This window comes from Amblyraja radiata, chromosome 20, assembly GCF_010909765.2.
Source record: "Amblyraja radiata isolate CabotCenter1 chromosome 20, sAmbRad1.1.pri, whole genome shotgun sequence".
NCBI lineage: Eukaryota > Metazoa > Chordata > Chondrichthyes > Rajiformes > Rajidae > Amblyraja > Amblyraja radiata.
This window is the reverse complement of record NC_045975.1, coordinates 26,177,245-26,201,645: the sequence shown is the minus strand read 5'-3', so window position 1 is coordinate 26,201,645 and position 24,401 is coordinate 26,177,245. Positions and strand designations below refer to the sequence as shown.

General features: G+C 42.9%; 1 protein-coding gene across 2 annotated transcripts in view; it reads left to right on the top strand.

The window, feature by feature from the left end:
* The first annotated feature begins 6,002 nt into the window (after positions 1–6,002).
* The window catches only part of sigirr (single Ig and TIR domain containing), a 33,183-nt gene continuing 14,784 nt past the window's right edge, over positions 6,003–24,401 (top strand). Inside the window, exons 1-2 of one of the 2 annotated variants that reach the window (XM_033039128.1) lie at positions 6,003–6,742; positions 20,681–20,888. In XM_033039128.1, coding sequence (XP_032895019.1) covers positions 6,616–6,742; positions 20,681–20,888 — 335 coding nt within the window. In that variant the 5' untranslated portion in view covers positions 6,003–6,615. The remainder of the gene's footprint in view (positions 6,743–20,680; positions 20,889–24,401) is intronic. The other variant, XM_033039127.1, reaches the window with a different exon arrangement.

Sequence of the window (24,401 nt, the reverse complement as noted above, 5' to 3'; positions counted from 1 at the left end):
TCATCCTCAATTGAATATGCTGGTACGGTTATGGTATTAAATGATGTTGCAGTTTGGATATTTATTTCTTATATATTTTTACTATTCATCGTATAATTGTCAAAATGTAGTGATTTCCAGTCACAATTCACTTGACTTATTAACCTTTTTGTGGAAATGTCCCTCATACAGCTTGGCCTTATTTTTACCGATTTGACTTGTATTCAAGGTTTTTGTTTTTATGAAATATCCTAAATATGATAAACTTTCAACTCATAGTATCTGAACGATAAATACATGAACATTTGCTATGTTTTTAAGATCATACTATTTTAATTCATGTGGCTGAGATCATCTGATGCATGAATCACCACTTCATGTACTTTATTTATTGCTTGTGGTTTAGATGAACTTTCAGTGTTGGATTAAGAACAATAAGTCTGGCAGCAATTCTGCAAATGGTTTTGTAGTATCACTGTTCTTGAAAACTGGATTATATCAAACCTCACTAACCTTAGAATGTAAAGCCTCTTTTCTCAAAAGGATGGTTATTATATATTAATCTCCAATGGAGATTGTAAATTACCATTTAACAAGCTTTAGAAGTCTCAAGGTAATGAGTGCCTGGAATGCGCTGTCAGCAGTGGCGGTGCTGGTAGATATGCCAGTGGTGTTTAAGCTTTTAGATAGGCACATGGGTATGCAGGGAATAGCAGCATATGGATCATGTGCAGATAGATAAGATTAGTGTGAAGTAGGGTCCCGACCTATAACGCCACGCATCCTTTTTCTCCAGAGATGCTGCCTGACCTGCTGCGTTACTCCAGCACTTTGTATCTATCTTTGAGATTAGCTTATCTTGGTATCATGTTTGGCAGGGACATTGTGAGCAAAAGAGCCTGTTCCTGTGCTGTAATTGGACTGTGGTTGAAAGAGGATTGTGAAAATCAGTAGTGCTGCACTAAATAGGAGAAATGTAAAATAGGAAAGACAAAGTAAGAGGTTAATAGCTTGGTGAGTGTGGGAGATAGATCAAGCTAAGAAAAATTAAAACAAAAAGGATGGAGATGTTGATCTTTCGAAACTGGGTTGAGAGAACGTTTGGTATATGTAGGTGGAATACGTTCAATAAACAGCTACATAATTAAATCCAGTTACAAATACATAGGATGGAGATAGTTACACAGATAGGGAAGAAAAAGGGAATGGAAAACTTGGGGAAAGGACACAATTTGGGGATATAGGTAAGAGGATAGGCTAGAGTAAAAATTGAAGTATGGAAAGGCAAAAAAAAGATTTGCAAATAAAATTGAGAAATGGTTGTAGAGGAAATAAGTTGAAAAATACAGGTAAAGATATGAAGATAGGGATGTAACATGTGGGAATAAGTATGTTTATGATGCAAACTGTTAATTTGAAGGAAACATGAGCTTAGTAAATATAAAGAATATTTACAGATAATGTGAGCCAATACTTAATCATCCAAAATATCTGAGTGTTAAAGATAGTTTGGGATTTACTGGTGAAAATTAAGTACAAGTTCATGGAGTGACTAGTTGGCAAATAAACAGGAAGGTGCACAAGATGGGAATTAATCAAGTTACAGCAGCGGTCCTTTTTGGGTAGAATGGATTATATTTTATTTACAAACATACAAAGGGATAATTAGATGGAAAAATAAAAATGGAAAAATAAAAACTGTAATTCTGCAGCTGACTACAAGGGGCTTTGCAAGATGGCCGTCATTTTTTGCAAACTTCTCAGTTACTGTAGGTAACACTGCAGTGGGAGCTGGCGTTTACAGTGATTCTTGGTCAATAATAAAATGGTACATTGTTTTGACAATCTAATGATTATAGTATGTAGCTTATCCATTTAATATGGGGCTTCAACAGCACTTTTCATGTCAAGTACAATTAGAATTTAGAGAGAGAATTAAATCAGATCAAGGGAGAGAAAGTAGCGATGTTACAAAACTTACCTTCAGCGGCGCTGCAGTTCTGCCACTAGCCGTGTGCGTGACTTTGAGGGGGGGGGCCGGGATTAAAATGCCGTTTTCTACAGCCCGTCGGCGGCGGATTTCCTCAGGCTGCTAGCTGCTGAAGGAAAATCGATCTGACTTCCGTTCCCGCTTTATTATCATCATTTTTTTTTTTTTAATTGCGAGACAATTTAATAATTAGATTAAAATAAAATGCGACTTCTAATGCCCTCAACACCTACAACGTGACGGATTGCAAGAATGGGACAAATCAAAGGGTAAGTCGTTTATTTTACACATAAACTTGCTTCTTGGGATGGCTTTAATCTAATTTTACGTTGCGAAAATGTGATTTGGGCCCCATACGAACTGGCAGTGTTTTTCCTGCCGATATGGGGTTCAAATTCACCGCAAATGCAACGTTCCAATCGATCGCGTTCCAGAAAAACCCACTCGCAAGATTATTTAAATGCTCTTTTTTTTTTGGACAATCATGTCATAAGAACATCTAAATCGTCTATATTTTGTGTAATTGTCTATCCATAATCAATATTTTATACTAAATATCAGTTTTAGTCCCATGTATTGTGCAAAAAAATAATAATTTTGATTATATGGAGTTTCTAGATTAATTTATGGGAATTAAACATTAAATTCCTTCCATCTGGCATATAAATTCATGACAGTGAGATTTAAAAATCATGTTATATTGTGAATACTTGTGTGAATGGGATTAGTTTGTTATTTGGATACTTAGGCTATTTAAAAAATATATCCTTTTCTTAAGAAATTGAATCTACAGGACATTCTTAATGGGAAAGTAGTGGGCAGAAAGGCATGTCATGCGAGGTTTGAAGAGCAAAAACTTGTAGTTTACAATGCCAAAATTGAAAAGTTGAGGAAAAACAAGGTGTAGAGTTGCTTATTGGTTACAATCTGAGGAATTATGATGATGCTACTATGATTATGATATGCCATTGTACAAGCTAGCAACTGATCCTCTCCATAAAGACTTGGTCTATTGCTAGAAATTGTAATTTATTTACCTATCTGTTACGGATTTACAGCATATGATATAATACAATAATATTAAAGTTCTAATCTTGAGAATATCACATTTTTGAATTTTCAAGGCAGTCTGGGTGTTTATTACTATTTCCGTCACAATGGTCAATTTTGTAATTAACTACAATTAGGTAACTAACTAATTATATGCTTTAATTTCAGGTCATCCAAGTAAGATGTTTTATATTTGTTTCAGAATGCTTCAATCTATAATAACTGACATTTTCATTCAGTTCTCTTAATTTTTATGAAAGTTATGAGTTTTTGACTGTCTTCGATCACAGCTTTTGTGTTAAGTCAATGGAAAACCAATAGGGAACAAGATGCTAAATTCCGAGGATGAAAATGGCCATATCTTTCTTAATACTGAAGGTATGAAAGTGAATTAGGTGTCAAATTAAACTCATTTTTATGCTTTATCTGATGGGATAAATTGCAGACTTGATTTTTAAAATCTCAAAATTTTGTAACATTGCTAGAGAAAGGGCTGATTAAAGGGAGAAAACAGACTGGCATATATAGCGCTCACACAATATGATTTTTGCAGCCACCTATGTATTTTTGAAATTTTGTCATTGTTGTTATGTGGAACTTTGCTTTAGACTGCGAGATACAGCATGGAAACTGGCCCTTTGGCCCACAGTGTCACTTGCACACAATATTCCAGTCTCATTTGGGCTCTATTTAATTGAAGCAAGGTAACTCTATCCATGTATGGACACAAATTGCTGGAGTGACTCATCGGGTCAGGCAGCATCTCTGGAGAAATAGGATGGGTCCCGACATCCATAATTTTTCTCCAGAGATGCTGTCAGACCCGCCGAGTTACCCCAGCACTTTGCGTCTGTCTGTGCTCTAAACCAGCATATGCCGTTCTTTGTTTCTACTATCTCTATCCGTGTAACCTATGTACAGTAATGATCAACAGTTTCCCTTCCTAAATCCTTGCTGTACGACAGAAAAGCCTAGTGGGTCATATACAAGAACACTATATTCTATTTGAATGTAATTTCCTTTATCTGCAAACCTGTCTGCATCGTAATCTCAGACCTCGCTGCCATCTAGTGGTGTAACCGACTGAATTCGCAGCATGACAGGCAGCATCTCTGGAGAGAAGGAATGGGCGACGTTTCGGGTCGAGACTCTTCTTCACAAACGTCACCCATTCATTTTCTCCAGAGATGCTGCTTGCCCCGCTGAGTTAGTCCAGCATTTTGCGTCTACCTTCGATTAAAAACAGCATCTGCAGTTCTAAGAATTAATTCAAATGTAATTATTTTTGGATTCTTGTACTGTTATTGTGTGTTAAAATGTTCTCTCTTAACTGTTCCTGTGAAATGCAGTAAGATTTGTTGAGAATATTAAAGGTGCTATATGCCAATTATACAAAATGGCAATTATACAAAATGGCAATTATTGTTATTTACAATACATTTCTTTATGTGCCATTGATTTTTGCCTTTTTCCTCTGCTTTTACATTTCTTCAACGTAATTTAAATACTACCTTCTCTCTGAGGTTACATCAAAATATAAATTATGTTCACATTAAATGACACTTGTCAGGATTAGTAGGTATGTTGCAAAACCTACCTTAAGCGTCGCTGCAGATCTGTCCCAGCCCGTGTGTGCGATTATGGCGCCGTTTAGAGGGGGGTGGGTTTAAAACGCGATTTTCCCTAGGCTGTTCAAATCGAGCTTGTTCAGACTACCTCAGTTGCTGACGAAAAACCGCTTGGAGTTTCGCTCGCTGGAGCTATTTTTACATTTTACGGGTTTATTTAATTATTATAGTAAGTTAAAAATTAACCTCTAAACCCGCAACTGCCGACAACGGGTCGGATCTCATACAGGGGACAACGGAAGGTAGGTTGTTTATTTTTACATTAAAAAGCGCTTCTTAAGATCCCTTTATACAAAGTTTTATGTTGCGAGTAGCTAATTTGGGGCCACAAATCTACCGCAATGTGAACGTTCTAAACCAGCGCGTTCCACGGGATCCCACTCAAAAGCTGATTTAAACGGCCATTAATTTACAGCAATTGAACACTAAATTCCTTCCATTTGGCCTATAAATTAATGCAAATGAGATTTTAAAATCATGTTTTATTGTGAATTCTTTGTGAATATTATTTGGACACTTAGGCTATTTAAAAATTTTAATAATTTCTTAAGAAATTGATAGATGTTTAGATCTAGTAATTGAAGTTTGGAATTAGCTACAATTGGGTAACTAACTAATTATATGCTTTAATTTCAGGTCATCCAAGTAAGATTGTTTTATATTTGTTTCAGAATGCTTCAATCTATGATAACTGAAAATTTCATTCAGTTCTCTTAATTTTTAAGAAAGTTATGGGCTTTTGACTGTCCACGATCACAGCTTTTTTGTTATGTCCATAGAAAATCAATAGGGAACAAGATGCTAATTTCCGAGTATGAAAATGACCATAACCTTTTAAATACTTGAGATATGAAAGTGAATTAGGTGTCAAATTAAACTTATTTTTATGCTTTATCTGATGGGATAAATTGCAGACTTGATTTTTTAAATCTCAAAATTTTGTAACATTGCTAGGATTAGCTGTAACCAGTTCAGCCCCCCCCCCCCCCCCCTCCCCCATCCATGTGTTAATACTCCAGTTCGCTGTTTACTAAATTGCTTTTTAACGTCATGTACACATTTCTGAATCGTCCCTTTACCCAAAGCTCGAATCGTTAGTATATAACAACGATCCGGGTAACAACCCTCCTTTCAATGTTCCGGAGTTACTCCAACTGTTTGTGTCTATCTTCGATTTATTCTTTCCCTATCTATTGATCTCTCTCCGTCGTTCCAATGTCCCCCTTCGCCCTACGAGTCCGCCATTGTTCTTTGCCACTCCCCAAGTCTCACCTGGTCCCTTTGCTGTCGTGTCCTTGTATTGCCAGGGAGGCTGGTCTACTGCGGGAGTTGTAGTCACGGAGAGTCTGCGTGCAGTACATTAACGTGCGGAGAGCTGCAGGCAGTGACTGCAAACCCAGTGTGCTCAGCGTGGGTGGTGGGTGGGGGGGGGGGGGGGGGGCAGTCGCGCTGTCCTCTGGAGTGTACACCTGTGGCAGGCGGGAGCAGTCAGGAAGCTTCGGGAATCATGTCCTTGCGATACATTCTGAAACGGGTTGAGATAACTTGACTCGCATTATACAGTATAGCTTATGTGCTGGGGAAATGTTGACAAATGAACAGGTTATTAGCCCCTATTTAACTTTTTTTATAGTAGACAAGAACTTGCACATTTGGACAATACCTGGCTTTCATTGTGTTGGAACTGCAATTTGATGGGTTAAGATATTAGAAGATATAATTTGATTTAAAACGGTGACTCGTTTGGATTCAATATGCAGGTAATGCTTACTCTATCGCCTGATACCAGACCAACACACAACGTTTGACACTGCGATTGCTGGAGTGGGCCTGGAAGACCCTGGATCTCGTCGTGCATTTACACCTGTTTTCAAACTTCTGAGGTTCCGGAACTGACCGGCTATCCCGTGGTACTCGTTGTAAGGAGAAAACCAGTAATAGCAATTTTCTAGCAAACGCGCTGATACTATGTGGGAGAGCCAGTCATTTACCTGGGCCAGACGTTCCTGTTCAATACTGACTTTCTGTATGCTGGTCAGCAGAGTTGATACTGTTGAAGGACATAACCGGAGGAACCGTGGCATATCAGAATCAGGTGAGATCAGCAATTGTGACTTCTTTGTTGAAGCTTGTGTCCTTTCATTTTAGTGTCATGCACTCTGTTGTTGCACAAATGCAAATTCTGAAGTACCTCTTGTGTATGAAACCATTAGTAAATGTTAAAAATATCTTAAACTGTAGTAGGAAGTGCATGCTAGGCCAAAAAATAAAGACACCACATAAATTTCATTTTTTTAATGTTATAAAATTTCCTACGCCTTTTGCAGTAAATTAATTTTTAAAGTAAGAAAACAATTAGGAGTTACAACAATATAATAGCGATTAACTCTTTCAAGTACCCATCTGTACTAATCCAATTTACCAAAGCATGGCCAGTAGCTTTCTATGGCATGGTGATTCAAGTACGCATGTAGAAATTTAGCTAATACAAAAGTCTTATCTTCCCTAACTCCTTAGGAGGTATTCTTCCAATTTCAACAATCCTCTGGTGAAAAAATCTTTAAATCCTCACTACGCCTCCTATACCTTGCCTTTAGTTTTATATACCTCACAATGGATAGGAAAATATCTCCTATATATACCTCTCATAATTGTGTATATGTTGTTACCTTTTGAAAAGACCTTTTCAAAATCAGCTGCCTTCTTTGGTTATTTAAAACATTAGTCTTTAAAGACTGACTTAAAGAAAGGAGTCTTTGAAGGTATGAGACGGGAATTGGCTAGGATAGATGGGCAAATTATACTTAAAGGGTTGACGGTGGAGATGCAATGGCAAAGATTTAAAGACTGCATGGATGAACTCAAAATTTTTCATTCCTGTCTGGTGAAAAAATAAAACTGGGAAGGCGGCTCAACCGTGGCCAACTAGGGAAATCGAGGATAGTATTAAATCCAAGGAAAACGCATATAAATTGGTCAGAGAAACCAGTATTTGGAGGACTGGGAGAAATTTAGAACTCAACAGAGGAGGGCAAAGGGGTTAAAGGACAAAGCTTCTTTAGATATGTAAAAAGAAAAGATTAGTGAAGATAAACGTAGGTCCCTTGCAATCAGAGACAGGTGAATTTATAATTGAAAACAAAGCTATGGCAGAACAGTTAAACGAGTATGGTACACAAAAATGCTGGAGAAACTCAGCGGGTGCAGCAGCATCTATGGAGCGAAGGAAATAGGTGACGTTTCGAACCGAAACCCTTCTTCCGACTGATAGGGGGTGGGGGGGGGGAGAAGGAAGGAAAAAGGGAGGAGGAGGAGCCCAAGGGCGTGGGGGATGGGAGGAGACAGCTCGAGGGTTAAGGAAGGGGAGGAGACAGCAAGGGCTAGCAAAATTGGGAGAATTCAATGTTCATGCCCGCCGGACGCAGGCTACCCAGGCGGAATACGAGGTGTTCCTCCAATTTCCGGTGTTGCTCACTCTGGCAATGGAGGAGACCCAGGACAGAGAGGTCGGATTGGGAATGGGAGGGGGAGTTGAAGTGCTGAGCCACCGGGAGTTCAGGTAGGTTCTTGCGGACTGAGCGGAGGTGTTCGGCGAAACGATCGCCCAACCTCCGCTTAGTCTCACCGATGTAAATCAGCTGGCATCTAGAGCAGCGGATGCAGTAGATGAGGTTGGAGTTAAACGAGTATTTTGGTTGTGTCTTCCTTAGCGAAGACAGACCAATCTCCCAAAAATACTGGGGGACAGAGGATCTAGTGGGAGGGAGGAACTGAAGGGAATCCACATTAGTCAGGAAATGGTGTTAGGTAAACTGTTGGGACTGAAGGCAGATAAATCCCCAGGGCTTGATGGTCTGCACCCCACAGTACTCAAGGAGGTGACCCTAGAAATCGTGGATGCATTGGTGATAATTTTCCAATGCTCTCTCGACTTTGAATCCGTTCCTGTGGACTGGAGGATAGCCAATGTAACTCCACTTTTTAAGAAAGGAGGGAGAGAGAAAACAGGGAATTATAGACCAGTTAGCCTTACATAGGTAGTGGGGAAGATGCTTAAGTCGATTATTAAAGATGTAGAGATTTTATAGCAGTGCATTTGGAAAGCAGTGACAGGATCGGTCAAAGTCAGCATGGCTTTATGAAGGGAAAATCATGCTTGACTAATCTTCTGGAATTTTTTGAGGATGTAACAAGTAGAATGGATGGGGGAGAGCAAGTGGATGTGGTGTATCTGGACTTTCAAAAAGCCTTTGACATGGTCCCACACAAGAGATTGGTGTACTAAATTAGAGCACATGGCATTGGGGGTAAGGTTTTGACAGGGAAAGAGAACTGGTTGACAGACAGGAAGCAAAGATTAGGATTAGGTCCTTTTCAGAATGGCAGGCAGTGACTAGTGGCGTGCAGCAAGGCTCGGTGCTAGGACCCCAGTTATTTACAATATATATTAACGATTTAGATGAGGGAATTAAATGTGATATCTCCAAGTTTGCGGATGACACAAAGCTGTGTGGCAGTGTGCGCTGCGATGAGGATGATATGAGGCTGCAGGGTAACTTGGATAGGTTGGGTGAGTGGGCAGATGCATGGCAGATACAGTATAATGTAGATACAGTATAATTCTAGTGGCGGCACGGCTCTGGCTGCAGCGGCTCTCCGGCAGTCCTGTTTTGTGTTTTTTGGGTTGTTTATTTTCGTTTTGGTTAGTCTAGTTTTAGTTTTTAGTTTGTGTTTTGGGGGGGGGGGGGGGGGGGGGGGTTGAAACGGGGCTTGCTGTCTTTCCCTGCGGGGGAATGCGACTTTTGTGTCGTATTCCCCTTCTCTGCCTCCATCTGCGCTGAGGCCTAATGGCAGAGCTGGCGACCTCGAGGCTCAGGAGGCAGAGCCCGCCAGGACTCGCACTGAGCTCGCTCCCGTGAAGTCGGCCCGGCTCGGGGCTGGAACAGGGCTTCCGTGAGGGGCTGTGACGCTCCCGTGAGGATGGCCGGCCCGAGGAAGGAACGGTGCTCCCGTCGGAGTGGCCGAGCTCGGGGAGGTACGGCGTTCCCAGCCCGAGGGAGGAGCGGCGTCGGGGCGGCCCAGCCCGAGGGAGAAGCGGCGCCCAGTCGGGGCGGCCCAGCCCGAGGGAGGAGCGGCGCCCAGTCGGGGCGGCCCAGCCCGAGGGAGGAGAGGCGCCCAGTTGGGGCGGCCCAGCCCGAGGGAGAAGCGGCGCCCAGTCGGGGCGGCCCAGCCCGAGGGAGAAGCGGTGCCCAGTCGGGGTGGCCCAGCCCGAGTGAGGAGCGGCGCCCAGTCGGGGTGGCCCAGCCCGAGGGAGGAGCGGCGCCCGGTCGGGGCGGCCCAGCCCGAGGGAGGAGCGGCGGTGCTGGGACGGTGTTCTGGTGGCGGTGGCCTGAGTCCGGGGTTCGGCCGCGGGCCAGCGGCTACGTCAGCAGGACTGGTGGGCGGCAGCTTCTACCACCCCGGGCCGCGGTGTTTGAGCCGCGGGACAGTTGTAACATCGCCCGGGGGGTATCGCCTCAGCGCAGAGGGAGAAGTTCAAGTTCTGGTGTTCAAGTGAGTTTATTGTCATGTGTCCCTGTATAGGACAATGAAATTCTTGCTTTGCTTAAGCACACAGAAAATAGTAGGCATTTACTACAAAACAGATAAATGTGTCCATATACCATGATATAAATATATACACACATGAATAAATAAACTGGTAGTGCAAATAACAGAAAGTGGTTGCTAATAATCAGAGTTTTGTCCGAGCCAGGTTTAATAGCCTGATGGCTGAGGGGAAGTAGCTATTCCTGAACCTGGTTGTTGCAGTCTTCAGGCTCCTGTACCTTCTACCTGAAGGTAGCAGGGAGATAAGTGTGCGGCCAGGATGGTGTGGGTCTTTGATGATACTGCCAGCCTTTTTGAGGCAGCGACTGCGATAAATCCCCTCGATGGAAGGAAGGTCAGAGCCGATGATGGACTGGGCAGTGTTTACTACTTTTTGTAGTCTTTTCCTCTCCAGGGCGCTCAAATTTCCGAACCAAGCCACGATGCAACCGGTCAGCATGCTCTCGACTGTGCACCTGTAGAAGTTAGAGAGAGTCTTCCTTGACAATCCGACTCTCCGTAAACTTCTCAGGAAGTAGAGGCGCTGACGAGGAGGGAAGGGAAGAGACTGGAGACCTAATGGCGAGTTCTCACGGTGCGACCTGAAGCAAGATGTCACCCGAGTGAAGTGGTCGTGGTCCAGCACGAGTTCCGCACGATAAAGTGTTCCCACGATAAAGAGTTCCCACGGTACTCGGCAATTCTGTCATTTGTGCGACTGACTTGTCCGTCTCCCGATCTTTCCCGTTAATCGTGAATTAACATCGTGGACTGTAGTGTAGTTAATCACGTGGCACAAATGACGTCACTTTTTTTTCACACGCTATATAAATATCCTCCGTTCGTAGAATTGTCTCATTTGCAGACATGCCTATACAAAGTTGGTTCGAGTACAGGCTGGTTGTTATTTTCATTGACGTGCTGTATGCATTAGCGCAACATGTGCATCGAAAACGCTTGCGTGAAGGCAGAAGGGTGAGATTAATTAAAAAGATAATTAAGAGGAAGTCTCACTGGGTTAAGCCCATGTTTCAACGGAGACCTCAATTAGGACAATATGAGCAACTGCTTAATGTGCTGTGCGAAGAGGATAAAAGTGCATTCAAAAACTTTGTCAGAATTTCACCCGAGCTCTTTAATGAGTTAAAGAATAATTTGGGACCTCATGCATAATTTATTTTATGGCTCTAAAAGAGACATGATTCCCACTTCAAACGAAGAGGGTGTAAAAGCTGTCTGCCACTACTTTTACATTGCAGCTGCAGGGAACAGACAGACTTATAAGATAAATTAAAGGTGACTGCAAAAACAGCACTTTTACATCTGTAGCATTGTATGTTTTAAAATCATGGATAACATTAAATTGTTCTCCTGTACATAAACTAATATATTGTTATAGTTACTCACATGAGCACCGGGGATACTCAGCAGCCTTCGTCTCCAGCAGGTTGCGCTTTCTCTCCCTATTTCTATAATCCTCTCTGGATTTGTCATAGAGAATCTCATTGAATTGGTACCACTCCACCAGTTCACCCTCTTGTTCCCTGTTGAAGTTATATGGCTTTACCTTCTGCCATCTAACCTTTATGTTCTCGTCTGCTGAGAATATTGTGGAGGCAAAAGCTACTGGGGAGGCAATCTCAAATACACCCTGATCACCCTCTCCCTGCTCCAAGGAGCCCACAGGCAGTGGTATCTCTGGCATCTCCTCGTGCCTCTCCACCTGTCTCGCTTGCTGAGTTTCCTCCTCATTTATCTGCATGGCTAAAAACTTTCCGACTTTCTTTGACCCCTTTCTTTGCGATTTTCTGAGAGGCATCTCTGCAAGTCTTACTGTGAAAAAGATTCTCAAACAATGACAATTAGGTGGGACGTCCTCGATGGACACATGGTCCATTGGCGATATTGAGACCACCTCTTTTACTCACCTTATGTCCCTTCTGTCAAGCTTCCGGGTTTACCGTTCGCAGGAGTTCCCACGGTATTCGCAAGTGTCATTACGGATATCGCACGGATATCGCACTGGCATCTGCGTCCATACAATGTTGCAACGCTGCTCAAGACACTCTTGGAGAAATTCAAAAATGTTTGAATTTTCTCCCGACCTTACCAAGTCACACGACTACCTGCCGTTAACGCCACGGAGGTCCTCGGTGGTCCACGAATGCCGTACTGCTATCGCAGAAGGTTCCCACGATGTTAAATCTTGTTAGGTCTTGCTTCAGGTCGCACAATGAGAAAGCCCTTTAAGACTTTTGCCTCCATCACAGTGAGGAGATGTTGGGTGGACTCACTGTGGTGGATGTTAATATGTGTTTATTGTTGTTTTTTATTGTATTGTATTGTATGTATGACTGCTTCAATTTCGTTCAGACTTCGGTCTGAATGACAATAAAAGGCTATCTAATCTAATAAATGTGAGGTTATTTACTTTGGTGGCAAGAACAGGAAGGCATTGTTATCTGAATGGTGTCAGATTAGGAAAAGGGGAGGTGCAACAAGACCCGAGTGTGCTTGTACATAGGCATGCAGGTACAGCAGGCACTGAAGAAAGCTAATGGCATGTTGGCCTTCATTGCACGAGGATTTGAGTTTAAGAGCAAGGAGGCTGCAGTTGTACGGGGCCCTAGTGAGACCACACCTGGAGTATTGTGTGGTGTTTTGGTCTCCTAATTTGAAGAAGGCCATTCTTGCCATTGAGGGAGAGCAGCGAAGGTTCACGAGGTTAATTCTGGGATGGCGGGACATATGATGAAAGAATGGAACGACTGGGCTTGTATTCACTGGAATTTAGAAGGATGAGAGGGCATCTTATAGAAACATAGCATTATTAAGGGGTTGGACAGGCTAGATGCAGGCAAAATGTTTCTGATGTTGGGGGAGTCCAGAACCAGGGGTCACAGTTTAAGAATAAGGGGTAGGCCATTTAGGACTGAGATAAGGAAACATTTTCTCACCCAGAGAGTTGTGAATTTGTGGCATTCTCTGCTACAGAATGCAGTGGAGGCTAATGCAGTGGAGGACTCGAGGGATATGGGGGGGGGGGGAAAGCAGGAACGGGGTACTGATTTTAGATGATCAGCCATGATCATATTGAATGGCGGTGCTGGCTCGAAGGGCTGAATGGCCTACTGCACCTATTTTTCTATGTTTCGATGTTTTTGTACTATGCTTGCAACCATCTCGTATGTTGCTGGGCAGAGACTTTAGCACATAGTAAAGCAATGTATCTCCCTATTTTGTTTTCCTTTCACTGAAATCCAGGAACCAAACCATTGGTGTTATATATTTGGTTTTCATATGACAAAAGTTATTGTATTCTACCCCCTTAACTAACTGACATGATGAAACAGCTACAAGTGAGTCAGCATCAGTTAATGACTAAAGAATCTGACAGGATCCCGTCTCACTAAAGTGCTACAAAAAATATTTGCCCAGACGTTGGAGAATTGGATTGGACATGGTTCCCTTATACCTTTAGTGATTGAATAAAGATTGCTTGAGCTCAGACACATTGAATATCTACATGTATAAGTTACTGAAGGACTGTTGGTATATGTGCTAACTATATTTCAACTAAATGGAGCTCTTTCAGAAGAGGTGAGAAAAAGTTAAAAGTAAAAGACTGATCTGTGGAATCAATGTTGCATATGTTTGTCACCCTGAAATAGTTTCATATTGGACTTAATTGTCTTGATCAATTCTATTAAACTTAAAACATTGTATCGCTGAATTAAAAGCAAAATATTATGGACATTGAAAAAATTGAATAATTGAATGTTTAATAAAAGGCAGTATTTTTTCATTTGAATAAAATGCTAAAGTTTACAGTCCGATCCTAGCCCGAGTGAACATTGTTAATGTGAATACACGTAAACAACTGGAGTAACTCAGCGGGTCAGACAGCATCCTGGAGAAAAGTAATAGGCGACGTTTCTCCAGTGATGCCGTCTGACCTGTTGAGTTAATCCAGCTTTTTGTTTCTATTTTTTATTTAAACCAGCATCTGCAGTTCCTTCTTGCACATATCAATAGCGTGAAATTCCTTATCATTGGTGGAGGGTGTGTTGGGAGCATAGTGTGGAGTGGGAATGCGATAGTGCTAATAGTTGACAACTTGTTTCTTTGTGTAAATTTTACCCAATTTATCAAACTGTTGATCTATATTTAAATGTTTGTAATTGTGTTTAATAATAGAAAGCTTTCCTTGATGGAATCGGGACATTGTATTGGGTTGAGTGCAAGCTGTCAGTTCTGCTCACCAGAATAAACTTTTTGCAGGGCCGTTCCACCTCCGCAGGAATTCAGGGAGTGGTTGGTTCTCCAGATCGTGAGAACTTCAAATAGATAAATTCCCAGAGGTGGCAGAAAGGAGATGACAAAAGTAATTATGGAAGGTGTGGTATGGTCAAAATAAAACTGCCTAAGGGAGTGATCGAAGGAGGAGGTTGGTTCTCCATATCATGAGAATTGTGCTGCATGCTCCCAATTATGATTACTCCCATATGTAGTTCTATTTTGGTTATGCCACACCTATAATAGTTACTAGACTAAGTGGGACCCATTGGGTCCCATGTTCACAGGGGAGGGCTGGTCCCCCAACGCAATATTCCACCTCTCTACCAATTCCAATATTGGTGGCCAGTAGAGGGAGGCTTTCTGGAGCGCTACTATAGGTGTAGTGGGCTGAAGAGACTGGTTTCCAGAGGGCTAGTATGGACATTGTGGGCCAAATGGATTCTTGGGGTGGCAGCTCAGTCACTCAAGCCTGATGTGTTGGCAGCTCACTCATGGCTGGTGGGCTGGCAATTGACTTACCGCTATTTCAGATTCAGATTCAGATTCAATTTTAATTGTCATTGTCAGTGTACAATACAGAGACAACGAAATGTCTTTAAATTCCATTTCAAGGAGGGTGCAAGGCCACCAAATTCAAATGCAGTTTCCTACCATTTCAAGCAGGGCGCAAGACCACCAAATTCAAGTGCAGTTTCTTACCACTTCAAGCAGGGTGCAAGGCCACCAAATTCAAGTGCAGTTTCATACCACTTCAAGCAGGGTGCAAGGCCACCACATTCAAATGCAGTTTCATACCATTTCATGCAGGGTGCAAGTCCACCACATTCAAATGCAGTTCCATACCATTTCAAGCAGGGTGAAACCACCATAAAACCACACAAAACACCGCATAAACACCACACTCACAGTTTGGTAGACATTCAGTGTGTTCAGTTTATTCACAGCTCAGACAGTTGTGGCCTCTCTCTCCCCCATCTTGCAGAGACTGAGCCACACCCACACTTCCGGGTTATATAATCCCTCCCCCTCCCACCAGAAGGGGCGTGGCCTTCATGGCGTGATTGACAGGAGAGAGATTCTCAAGATTTTTTAAACACTAATAACACTTTTATTTTTCATTGAAAAATCCTCTGCACCTGAGGGGGACTCAGTAAGATGGCCACAAATCACAGCCGTAAATGGTAGCGTTTTATTTTAAATCAATTTACAGTGCAAACAGGAAGTTGTCAAGTTTAGACTTTTAATCATTTGCCATTTCAAACCAGCCACCACCAACCATTTGCTGTGCTTTATTTCAAACCAACCACATTTTCATTTTCAAACCACATTAAGGGCACTCAAGGTCAGTAAAACCACACTCACAGTTCAGTTGACATGTGTTCAGTGTTATTCACAGCTCAGACTGAGACGTGATTCTCTCGCTCCCCCATCTTGCAGAGACCGACTAAGGCACTCAACACTTCTGGGTTTTATAGCCCCTCCCGAAGCGGCGTGGCTTTCTGGAGAGAGAATCTCAACATTTTTTAAACACTAATAACTCTCTTATTTTTCATCGATGGGAAAAATCCTCTTGTCCTGCACAGCAGAAGGATTAGATGGCCAAAAATCACAGCCGTAAGTGGCAGCGTTTTTTCTAAAATCAATATACAGAACAACAGGAAGTGGTCAAGATCAGACTTTTAGTAATATAGATATTCTTGTCATCACCTCTCTGGGAATCTATCGATTTGAGGATCATAAATCTTTGTGCTTTGTCATATTAACATGAGAGTGAAATTTAAGGAACCTAGCTGTATCACCTGAGAGTGTGTCAGAGACAGCCACATGGAAAAATGTTTACACAATGCCTGCTATCCAGTTATATTTAGGCGCAATGGCTCCAGTTAATGATAAGATACAAAATACCCGCCAATAGAATTAATCGAGTCTTGCCTTAATCCTTCCACCAGTGTGTTGAATGTGCTTTTTTTAATCCTTTGATTTTTCATTGTCTCCTTGGGTCAATAACAGCTATATGGTTAATGTTTATTTGCAGCAAGGTAGAAGGTCCTAAGCAAAACAAGAGGCAGTCACATTGATTGAGTTTAGTTTATTGTCACATGTACTGAGGTACAGTGAAAAGCTTTTGTTGCTTGCTGAGCTTCGGCTACATACATTGTAGTAGGTGTCTCTCCCCTTCATTTTATTACACCATTTTTGAGAGGTGGTGAAGCAGTAGAAAGACTATCCAATAGAAGATGAGTAGTTGAAGAATATGCAATATTTTCCTTGAGTGTTTTGAAGCACATTTCTGCACAAAAATACAGGTTATCGCAATTTATAGGATTTGTTTCGCAACTCCAGCGTTCGCAAATCTCTGTGGCCATGCATTGTTTGTATCTGAGATGGTAATTAAATATGTGTGCTTATGTGAAAGCTGAGCAAACAACAATTGAGAGGAAGAAAGCAGATGCTGGGTGCAGTAGTGCCTGAGGACAATGATGCTCCCACGGGAGTATATTTCAATTCTAGTGCAGAAAGGCATGGGACCAACAAGACATTTCTCTGTTATTTCTCACGCATAGTCCAGGGTGTTCTCATTTCACAGAATTGTCCATGTAAGAGTTCAGCCAAATGGTTTGATTTGGTTGAACTGATCACATCACCTGTGTAGATTGTTTTTAGCAGCTAGCAAAAGTTCAGATTGTTAAATTGGGAACACTGTGCTGATGAGTTTAATGTAAACATGATCCTTCCTCCTTATATGGAGATTCAACAGCTCACTGGTATCATCACCTGCGCAGCTCAGTAGGAACTGTAAACATAGTCCATCTCCTCTGTTGCTCTCACCTCTTTTCCAAGCAGCATGCTCCTCCCATTTACATGTTCAAAGACTGTTATGGGAGGTGCAGAAAATAATGTTTTTGAGATGAAGAGCACCAGTTTGGGTGAGTGGTGCAGAAGGATCACTGTTCTGGTTCCTGGTCAATATCCAGTGATAGTGGGGATTTTTAAGGTTTATTTTAGTTTTTTAGATTTTGGAGATTTAGCTTGGAAACAGGCCACCACGTCTAACCATCCATCAAAACAGGCCAACCATTCATCACCCATTCGCACTAGTTCTATGTAATCCCACTTTCGCATTTACAGAGGCCAAGAAACTTTGTGTAAGAAGGAACTGCAGATGCTGGTTTACACCAAAGATAGACACAAAATGCTGGAGTACCTCTGGCAGTAAGTCACCCATTCCTTCACACCAGAGATGCTATTGTGCCCTGTTGAGCTACGCCAGCATTTTGTGTCTATGCAATTTTATATTAAAACTCGACCAAGGGGGGCCCATTGGGTCCCGTCCCCTCAACGTGCGGTTGCGGGGGGGATGGGGCTGCGTCTTCACACACACACACACACACACACACGCCCCACACTCACAAGAGGGGGAGAGAGGAGGGATGGGGGTGGGGAGAGGGGGGTGGGGCAGGGGGGACGGAGGGTGGGAGGGGGCGGGAGAAAGAAGATGGGGAGAGAGGAAGGGGGATAAAGAAGGGGAAGTGGGGGATTCCTTAGAGAGGGAGGGGGCAGAGAGGGGGGGGGTGGTTGCGGGGGTGGAGGGGGCCTGCAGCGACACACACACACTAACCACCACCCCCCCCCCCCCACGCACTAACCAACCCCCCCCCCCCCCCCCCCCCCCCCACACACACACACAAACCACCCCCCTTGATATATTAATATTGTTCATTGGCTCCTTTTACCCATCCCCGCCCTATCTCAAGGGGCAGAGAGAGTGGGGCAGAGAAAGAGATAGAGGGGGGGAGGGAGATGAGGGGAGAGAGGGGGGTGGAGGGAGGTGATCTGTTTGGTCCATTAACTCGCATGCACTTTTTTAAGTGAGCATTTTGTTTACTTTCCATGCTACCATAGATATACAGTGGCTTGCAAAAGTATTCATACCCCTTGAACTTTTTCACATTTTGTCACGTTACAACCACAAACATAAATGTATTTTATTGGGATTTTATGTGATAGACCAACTCAAAGTGGCGCATCATTATGAAGTGGAAGGAAAATGATACATGGTTTTCAAATTTTTTTACAAATAAAAACTGAAAAGTGTGGCGTGCAAAAGTATTCAGCCCCCTTTACTCTGATACTCCTAAATAAAATCCAGTGCAACCAATTGCCTTCAGAAGTCACCTAATTAGTAAATAGAGTCCACTTGTGTGTAATCTAATCTCAGTATAAATACAGCTGTTCTGTGAAGGCCTCAGAGATTTGTTAGAGAACATTAGTGAACAAACAGCATCCTGAAGCCCAAGGAACACACCAGACAGGTCAGGGATAAAGTTGTGGAGAAGTTTAAAGCAGGGTTAGGTTATAAAAAAATATCCCAAGCTTTGAACATCTCACGGAGCAATGTTCAATCCATCATCCGAAAATGGAAAGAGTATGGCACAACTGCAAAGCTACCAAGACATGGCCGTCCACCTAAACTGACAGGCCGGGCAAGGAGAGCATTGATCAGAGAAGCAGTCAAGAGGCCCATGGTAACTGCTGGAGCTGCAGAGATCCACAGCTCAGGTGAGAGAATCTGTCCACTGGACAACTATTAGTCGTGCACTCCACAAATCGGGCCTTTATGGAAGAGTGGCAAGAAGAAAGCCATTGTTGAAAAAAAGCCATCAGAAGTCCCGTTTGCAGTTTGCCACAAGCCATGTGGGGGACACAGCAAACATGTGGAGGAAGGTGCTCTGGTCAGATGAGACCAAAATTGAAGTTTTTGGCCTAAATGCAAAACGCTATGTGTGGCGGAAAACTAACACTGCACATCACCCTGAACACACCATCCCCACTGTGAAACATGGTGGTGGCAGCATCATGCTGTGGGGATGCTTTTCTTCAGCAGGGACAGGGAAGCTGGTCAGAGTTGATGGGAAGATGGATGGAGCCAAATACAGGGCAATCTTGGAAGAAAACCTGTTAGAGTCTGCAAAAGACTTGAGACTGGGCCGGAGGTTCACCTTCCAGCAGGACAACGGCCCTAAACATACAGCCAGAGCTACAATGGAATGGTTTAGATCAAAGCATATTCATGTGTTAGAATGGCCCAGTCAAAGTCCAGACCTAAATCCAATTGAGAATCTCTGGCAAGACTTGAAAATTGCTGTTCACAGATGCTCTCCATCCAATCTGACTGAGCTCGAGCTATTTTGCAAAGAAGAATGGGCAAAAATTTCAGTCTCTAGATGTGCAAAGCTGGTAGAGACATACCCCAAAAGACTTGCAGCTGTAATTGCAGCGAAAGGTGGTTCTACAAAGTATTGACTCAGGGGCGCTGAATACTTTTGCACGCCACACTTTTCAGTTTTTTATTTGTAAAAAAAATTTGAAAACCATGTATCATTTTCCTTCCACTTCACAATTATGCGCCACTTTGTGTTGGTCTATCACATAAAATCCCAATAAAATACATTTACGCTTGTGGTTGTAACGTGACAAAATGTGGAAAAGTTCAAGGGGTATGAATACTTTTGCAAGCCACTGTATATCTATGGTAGCATGGAAAGTAAACAAAATGTGCACTTAAAAAGGGGTATGAAAACTTTTGCAAGCCACTGTATAACGTCTATAATAGACTATTTCTATTTCTATGATTCTACAGACCTTGGCTGGGAACCTGGGGCTCACCAAAATAGTTCCCAATTCGGCCCCGCACTTCCGAAGGCCGGCCCTGCATGAACTGCACACAACTCCAAATGCAGCCTAACTAAAATCCTAAAAAGCTGCACCACGCCTTCCTGACTCATACTCAATGAAGATGACTCAATGATTACACTCAACTGATGATGGCAAACATACCACAAGCCTTCTTTACCCATCTATTTGTATTGCCATTTTCAGAGAGTTGCAAAATTGGACCCCTAGAGCCTTCTGTACATCAATGCTGTTTTCCCTTGATTGCTGATCCAAATGTGTTTTTAATCATTACTAAGTCTGCTTGTAGTGTGCCTTTACAGAGGACATCCAGATCACCACTGCAGTGGAAACAAGAATTCCTGGCTCAGATGCCTTGCAGAAATAACTTATCAATTGCTGCAATATGCTAACATCTGTTTTGTGATTAATGAATTGTACTAATGCAGTAAATGTGTTTTTATTTGCTTAGACAGTCCCTGTAACTCTACACCTAAATTCTTGGTACCTTCTGCAAATGAGACCTATAGAGTTTCCATTGGATCCTGGTCTGTGTTGAATTGTTCAGTGAAGCTACTCTACAATCAGAAGTTCAATCAGTGTGACGCAAGCATCCAGTGGATTAAGGACCAGCATGTGATCACCAACACTAGTAAATACACCCAGACCAATGAGACCAGGTAATATAATTAATTCTTTTTTAATTTCCTTATTTGTTGGTGGCGATATATGGGCAACACAAACTGTTACCTGTCTCTTCAATTATCCATGGTAACTGTAAGGTATTCTTGTCTGAGGTAAGGCTTAGTTGTGACTAGCACAAAGGACAGGTCCACACCGGGTTTGTGTTCCAGAGCAAGAGCCCGTTTATTCTGCAATCACTACCTTTTATCTTGAAGGTCACTTGACCTCAGTCACGAGGCTCATGCACGAGTTTCTGTTACATTGATTGCAAAGACATCACAGATATCACATCTCCCTCTTTACTTTTAAGATGTTACAGGCACTTGTATTTACATTATATACATATTACATTTATTACATAACGTAGCAAGAAATCACATCTCCCTCTTTACTTTATATCTCCCTCTTCATTTTACAGATCATACATCTCCCCCTTTTCACTTTGTTTATCATCTCCCCTGATATCCACTTTTATTACACTCTAGCAAAGGGCCTCTCTCAATTGCCTTCTGCTGTGACTGGGAGACTGGCTCCCACCTCTCGTCTAGCTAGGCTTCTGGGGACTTATTCTGGCATCTAGGAGACGGGATCCTCTGGCCATTTCTCACCCCTGGGAAACTGGCTCATCTGACTAGGTGTCTCCTACTTAAAGACCCTTCTGGGAGACTACTGCTGGATTCTGGAAGACGGGCTCCTCTGTCCAGGTTTCTCCCATCTGGGCGTCTGACTACTGATGGTCCATCCACGGCTATCCAGGGTTTTTTTACACACTGCTACACGGGGTCCCCCTTTTATTCCATCAACCAGACTCATACTTAGTTTGGTTGATCACCTCGATGAGGGAGAAGAGAAGGGATAATGAACTGCGGTGATCACCTGCAGCTGTTGAAAACACAATTAACAGACACAAACTTAGTTTGGCCTCGATGAGGGAGAAGAGAAAAGATAATGAACTGCATATTCAAGACAAAACATTGATTGCCCCCCAATTAGTACACCCGAATCACCTGTGCAGACTGAACACTAATAACTAATAGAACCCCGTTCTATAGTATTCTTACATTTGTTCTTACATTCCCCCTTTCTCCTGGAAAGAATGTTCCTTTTATCTCAACAGTACCAAATGCAGTCTTTTAACTCACATGCTTTTATTCTTTTCATTGCTTTGTAAATATTGATTGTAATGTCCAATTGTTTGATAATTTCGATTTTGTTACTATTAATGTCTTTAATGTCTTTACTAGTTCGGAATAAATAAATAAATAAATAGACAAATAAATAAATAAATAAATAAACAGATAAAGCAGTACAGTGGCAGTGTATATCAGTAGAAAAGAACAAAATAATCTCCCCTTCTTATGGAAGGAATGATCTTTTATCACAACAGTACCAAGTGCAGTGTATTTCTGTCGAAAAAAGCCAAATAATTACACGGTTCTGTATTATTTTTACGTCCAAAAGAACCGAGGCAGTACATATCTGTGGAAAAGAGCAAGAGTACCGAGGCAGTATATATCAGGTAAACAAAACCCAATTGGGAGAGACCCATTTCTTACAGCATGTCATACAGCATTTCAATATAATTTATTTTACAGCACTTCTACAGCACTTCCACCTGTGTCTGTGTCTTTGCTCTTCGCATCTTCTGTTGGGACTGCACCTCTCTGCAGGTCCCGCTTCTCTGCCCACCGTTGGCTCTCGGGCTCACCTGGTTGCTGCCATGCCGGTCGCTGTTTCTCCCGTCGGGACTGCACCTGCCGTCGGGGCTGCACCTCGCTCCCCTGCGTCGGGACTGCACCTGCCGTCGGGGCTGCACCTCGCTCCCCTGCGTCGGGACTGCACCTCTCGTCGGGGCTGCACCTCGCTCCCCTGCGTCGGGACTGCACCTCTCGTCGGGGCTGCACCTCGCTCCCCTGCGTCGGGACTGCACCTCCCGTCGGGGCTGCACCTCGCTCCCCTGCGTAGGGACTGCACCTCCCGTCGGGGCTGCACCTCGCTCCCCTGCGTAGGGACTGCACCTCGCTCCCCTGCGTAGGGACTGCACCTCCCGTCGGGGCTGCACCTCGCTCCCCTGCGTAGGGACTGCACCTCCCGTCGGGGCTGCACCTCGCTCCCCTGCGTCGGGACTGCACCTCTCATCGGGGCTGCACCTCGCTCCCCTGCGTCGGGGCTTTCACGACCGGGCTGACACTCCTTCCGGCCGGGCTCACTCTGTTTCGTCGGACTTGTTCGATGCCGGTAGTGGCTCCACTGTCCTATTTGAACCTTCCTCTACTACTTCTCTTCCATGGAGGCTTGAGGCTTGCTCTCCTCTACTTCTTTCCCCTTTTTTTCTTCTTTTTTTTTCTGGCACCATGTAAGGTATTCTTGTCTGAGGTAAGGCTTAGTTGTGACAAAGGACAGGTCCACACCGGGTTTGTGACCACACCGGGTACACAGACATCACAATAACTATCCACTTCAATTTAAGTAGGTTTAGATCTTGACCACATACAATAACTGTGAATGTTCATGTGTAAAGAATGTTATTTGGTGATTTTCAATGGGTGACCAGGATAATGTGGGAGATAAAATTATTGGTAATACAGAATGAATAATGATACATTTCAGCTGGGGGCATTTAGTTTATTGTGTCCGAGTAAGCTCTTTGTTCGAACAATCTAATTATTTCTTCCAACTTCTTTTCATGCATAGCTTTGTCATTGTTTCCCCTTGGGTACTGATGCAATTATTTTTATATCTCATCACTGGGCCTGCTTACACCATACCTTTATAGGTACTTCTACTCCTGCCCTACAGTCTTCCACTTCCTTAAACCTCCATTGCTACTCGCCTCCATACTCCTTCACTACTTTCTCACATGCCCGGCAGATTTCCTCTTAATCTGTCTGTGTCCTGGGATGGGAACAGTCCAAATTGTTAAGTAAGATCTGCTGTTGCAACCAGAAGAACCTTCATGACTTTGATCTTGTTGCCTTCAATTCTTTTCATCCAAACTTACAATTATCAGCCCTTAAGAAAAATTAATTAGATACATTTCAGCGAAGGAAAGAGTTATGAAGCGTTCCGCAACCATTTTAGGACACTGAATGAGTGTTGGTGTAAAATACGGATCTTGTTTATAATTTGTTCATTCACTACATTACAGATATGCTTTGCTTTTTAGGCTATTGTGCAGATTTGGGACAGTTCTGCTAATTGGTGGGATCTGTGCATGTAATGCAGGGATGAGGAGCAGGACCGAACAGCTGAATAAATCTTTTTATGACAGGAATACAGGCCATTGTCAGATATTTGTTTGCGTGTGAGAGACAATCTTCATCTGGGGAACATTGATTCTCATTGTAGTTAATGGGGAATTATACCAGCCTGAAGAAGGGTCTGAACCCGAAACGTCACCTTTTTCTCCAGAGATGCTGCCTGACCCACTGAGTTACTCCAGCATTTTGGGTCCATCTTTTGTATAAACCAGCATCTATAGTTCCTTGTTTCTACGTGTTAACTTCTTG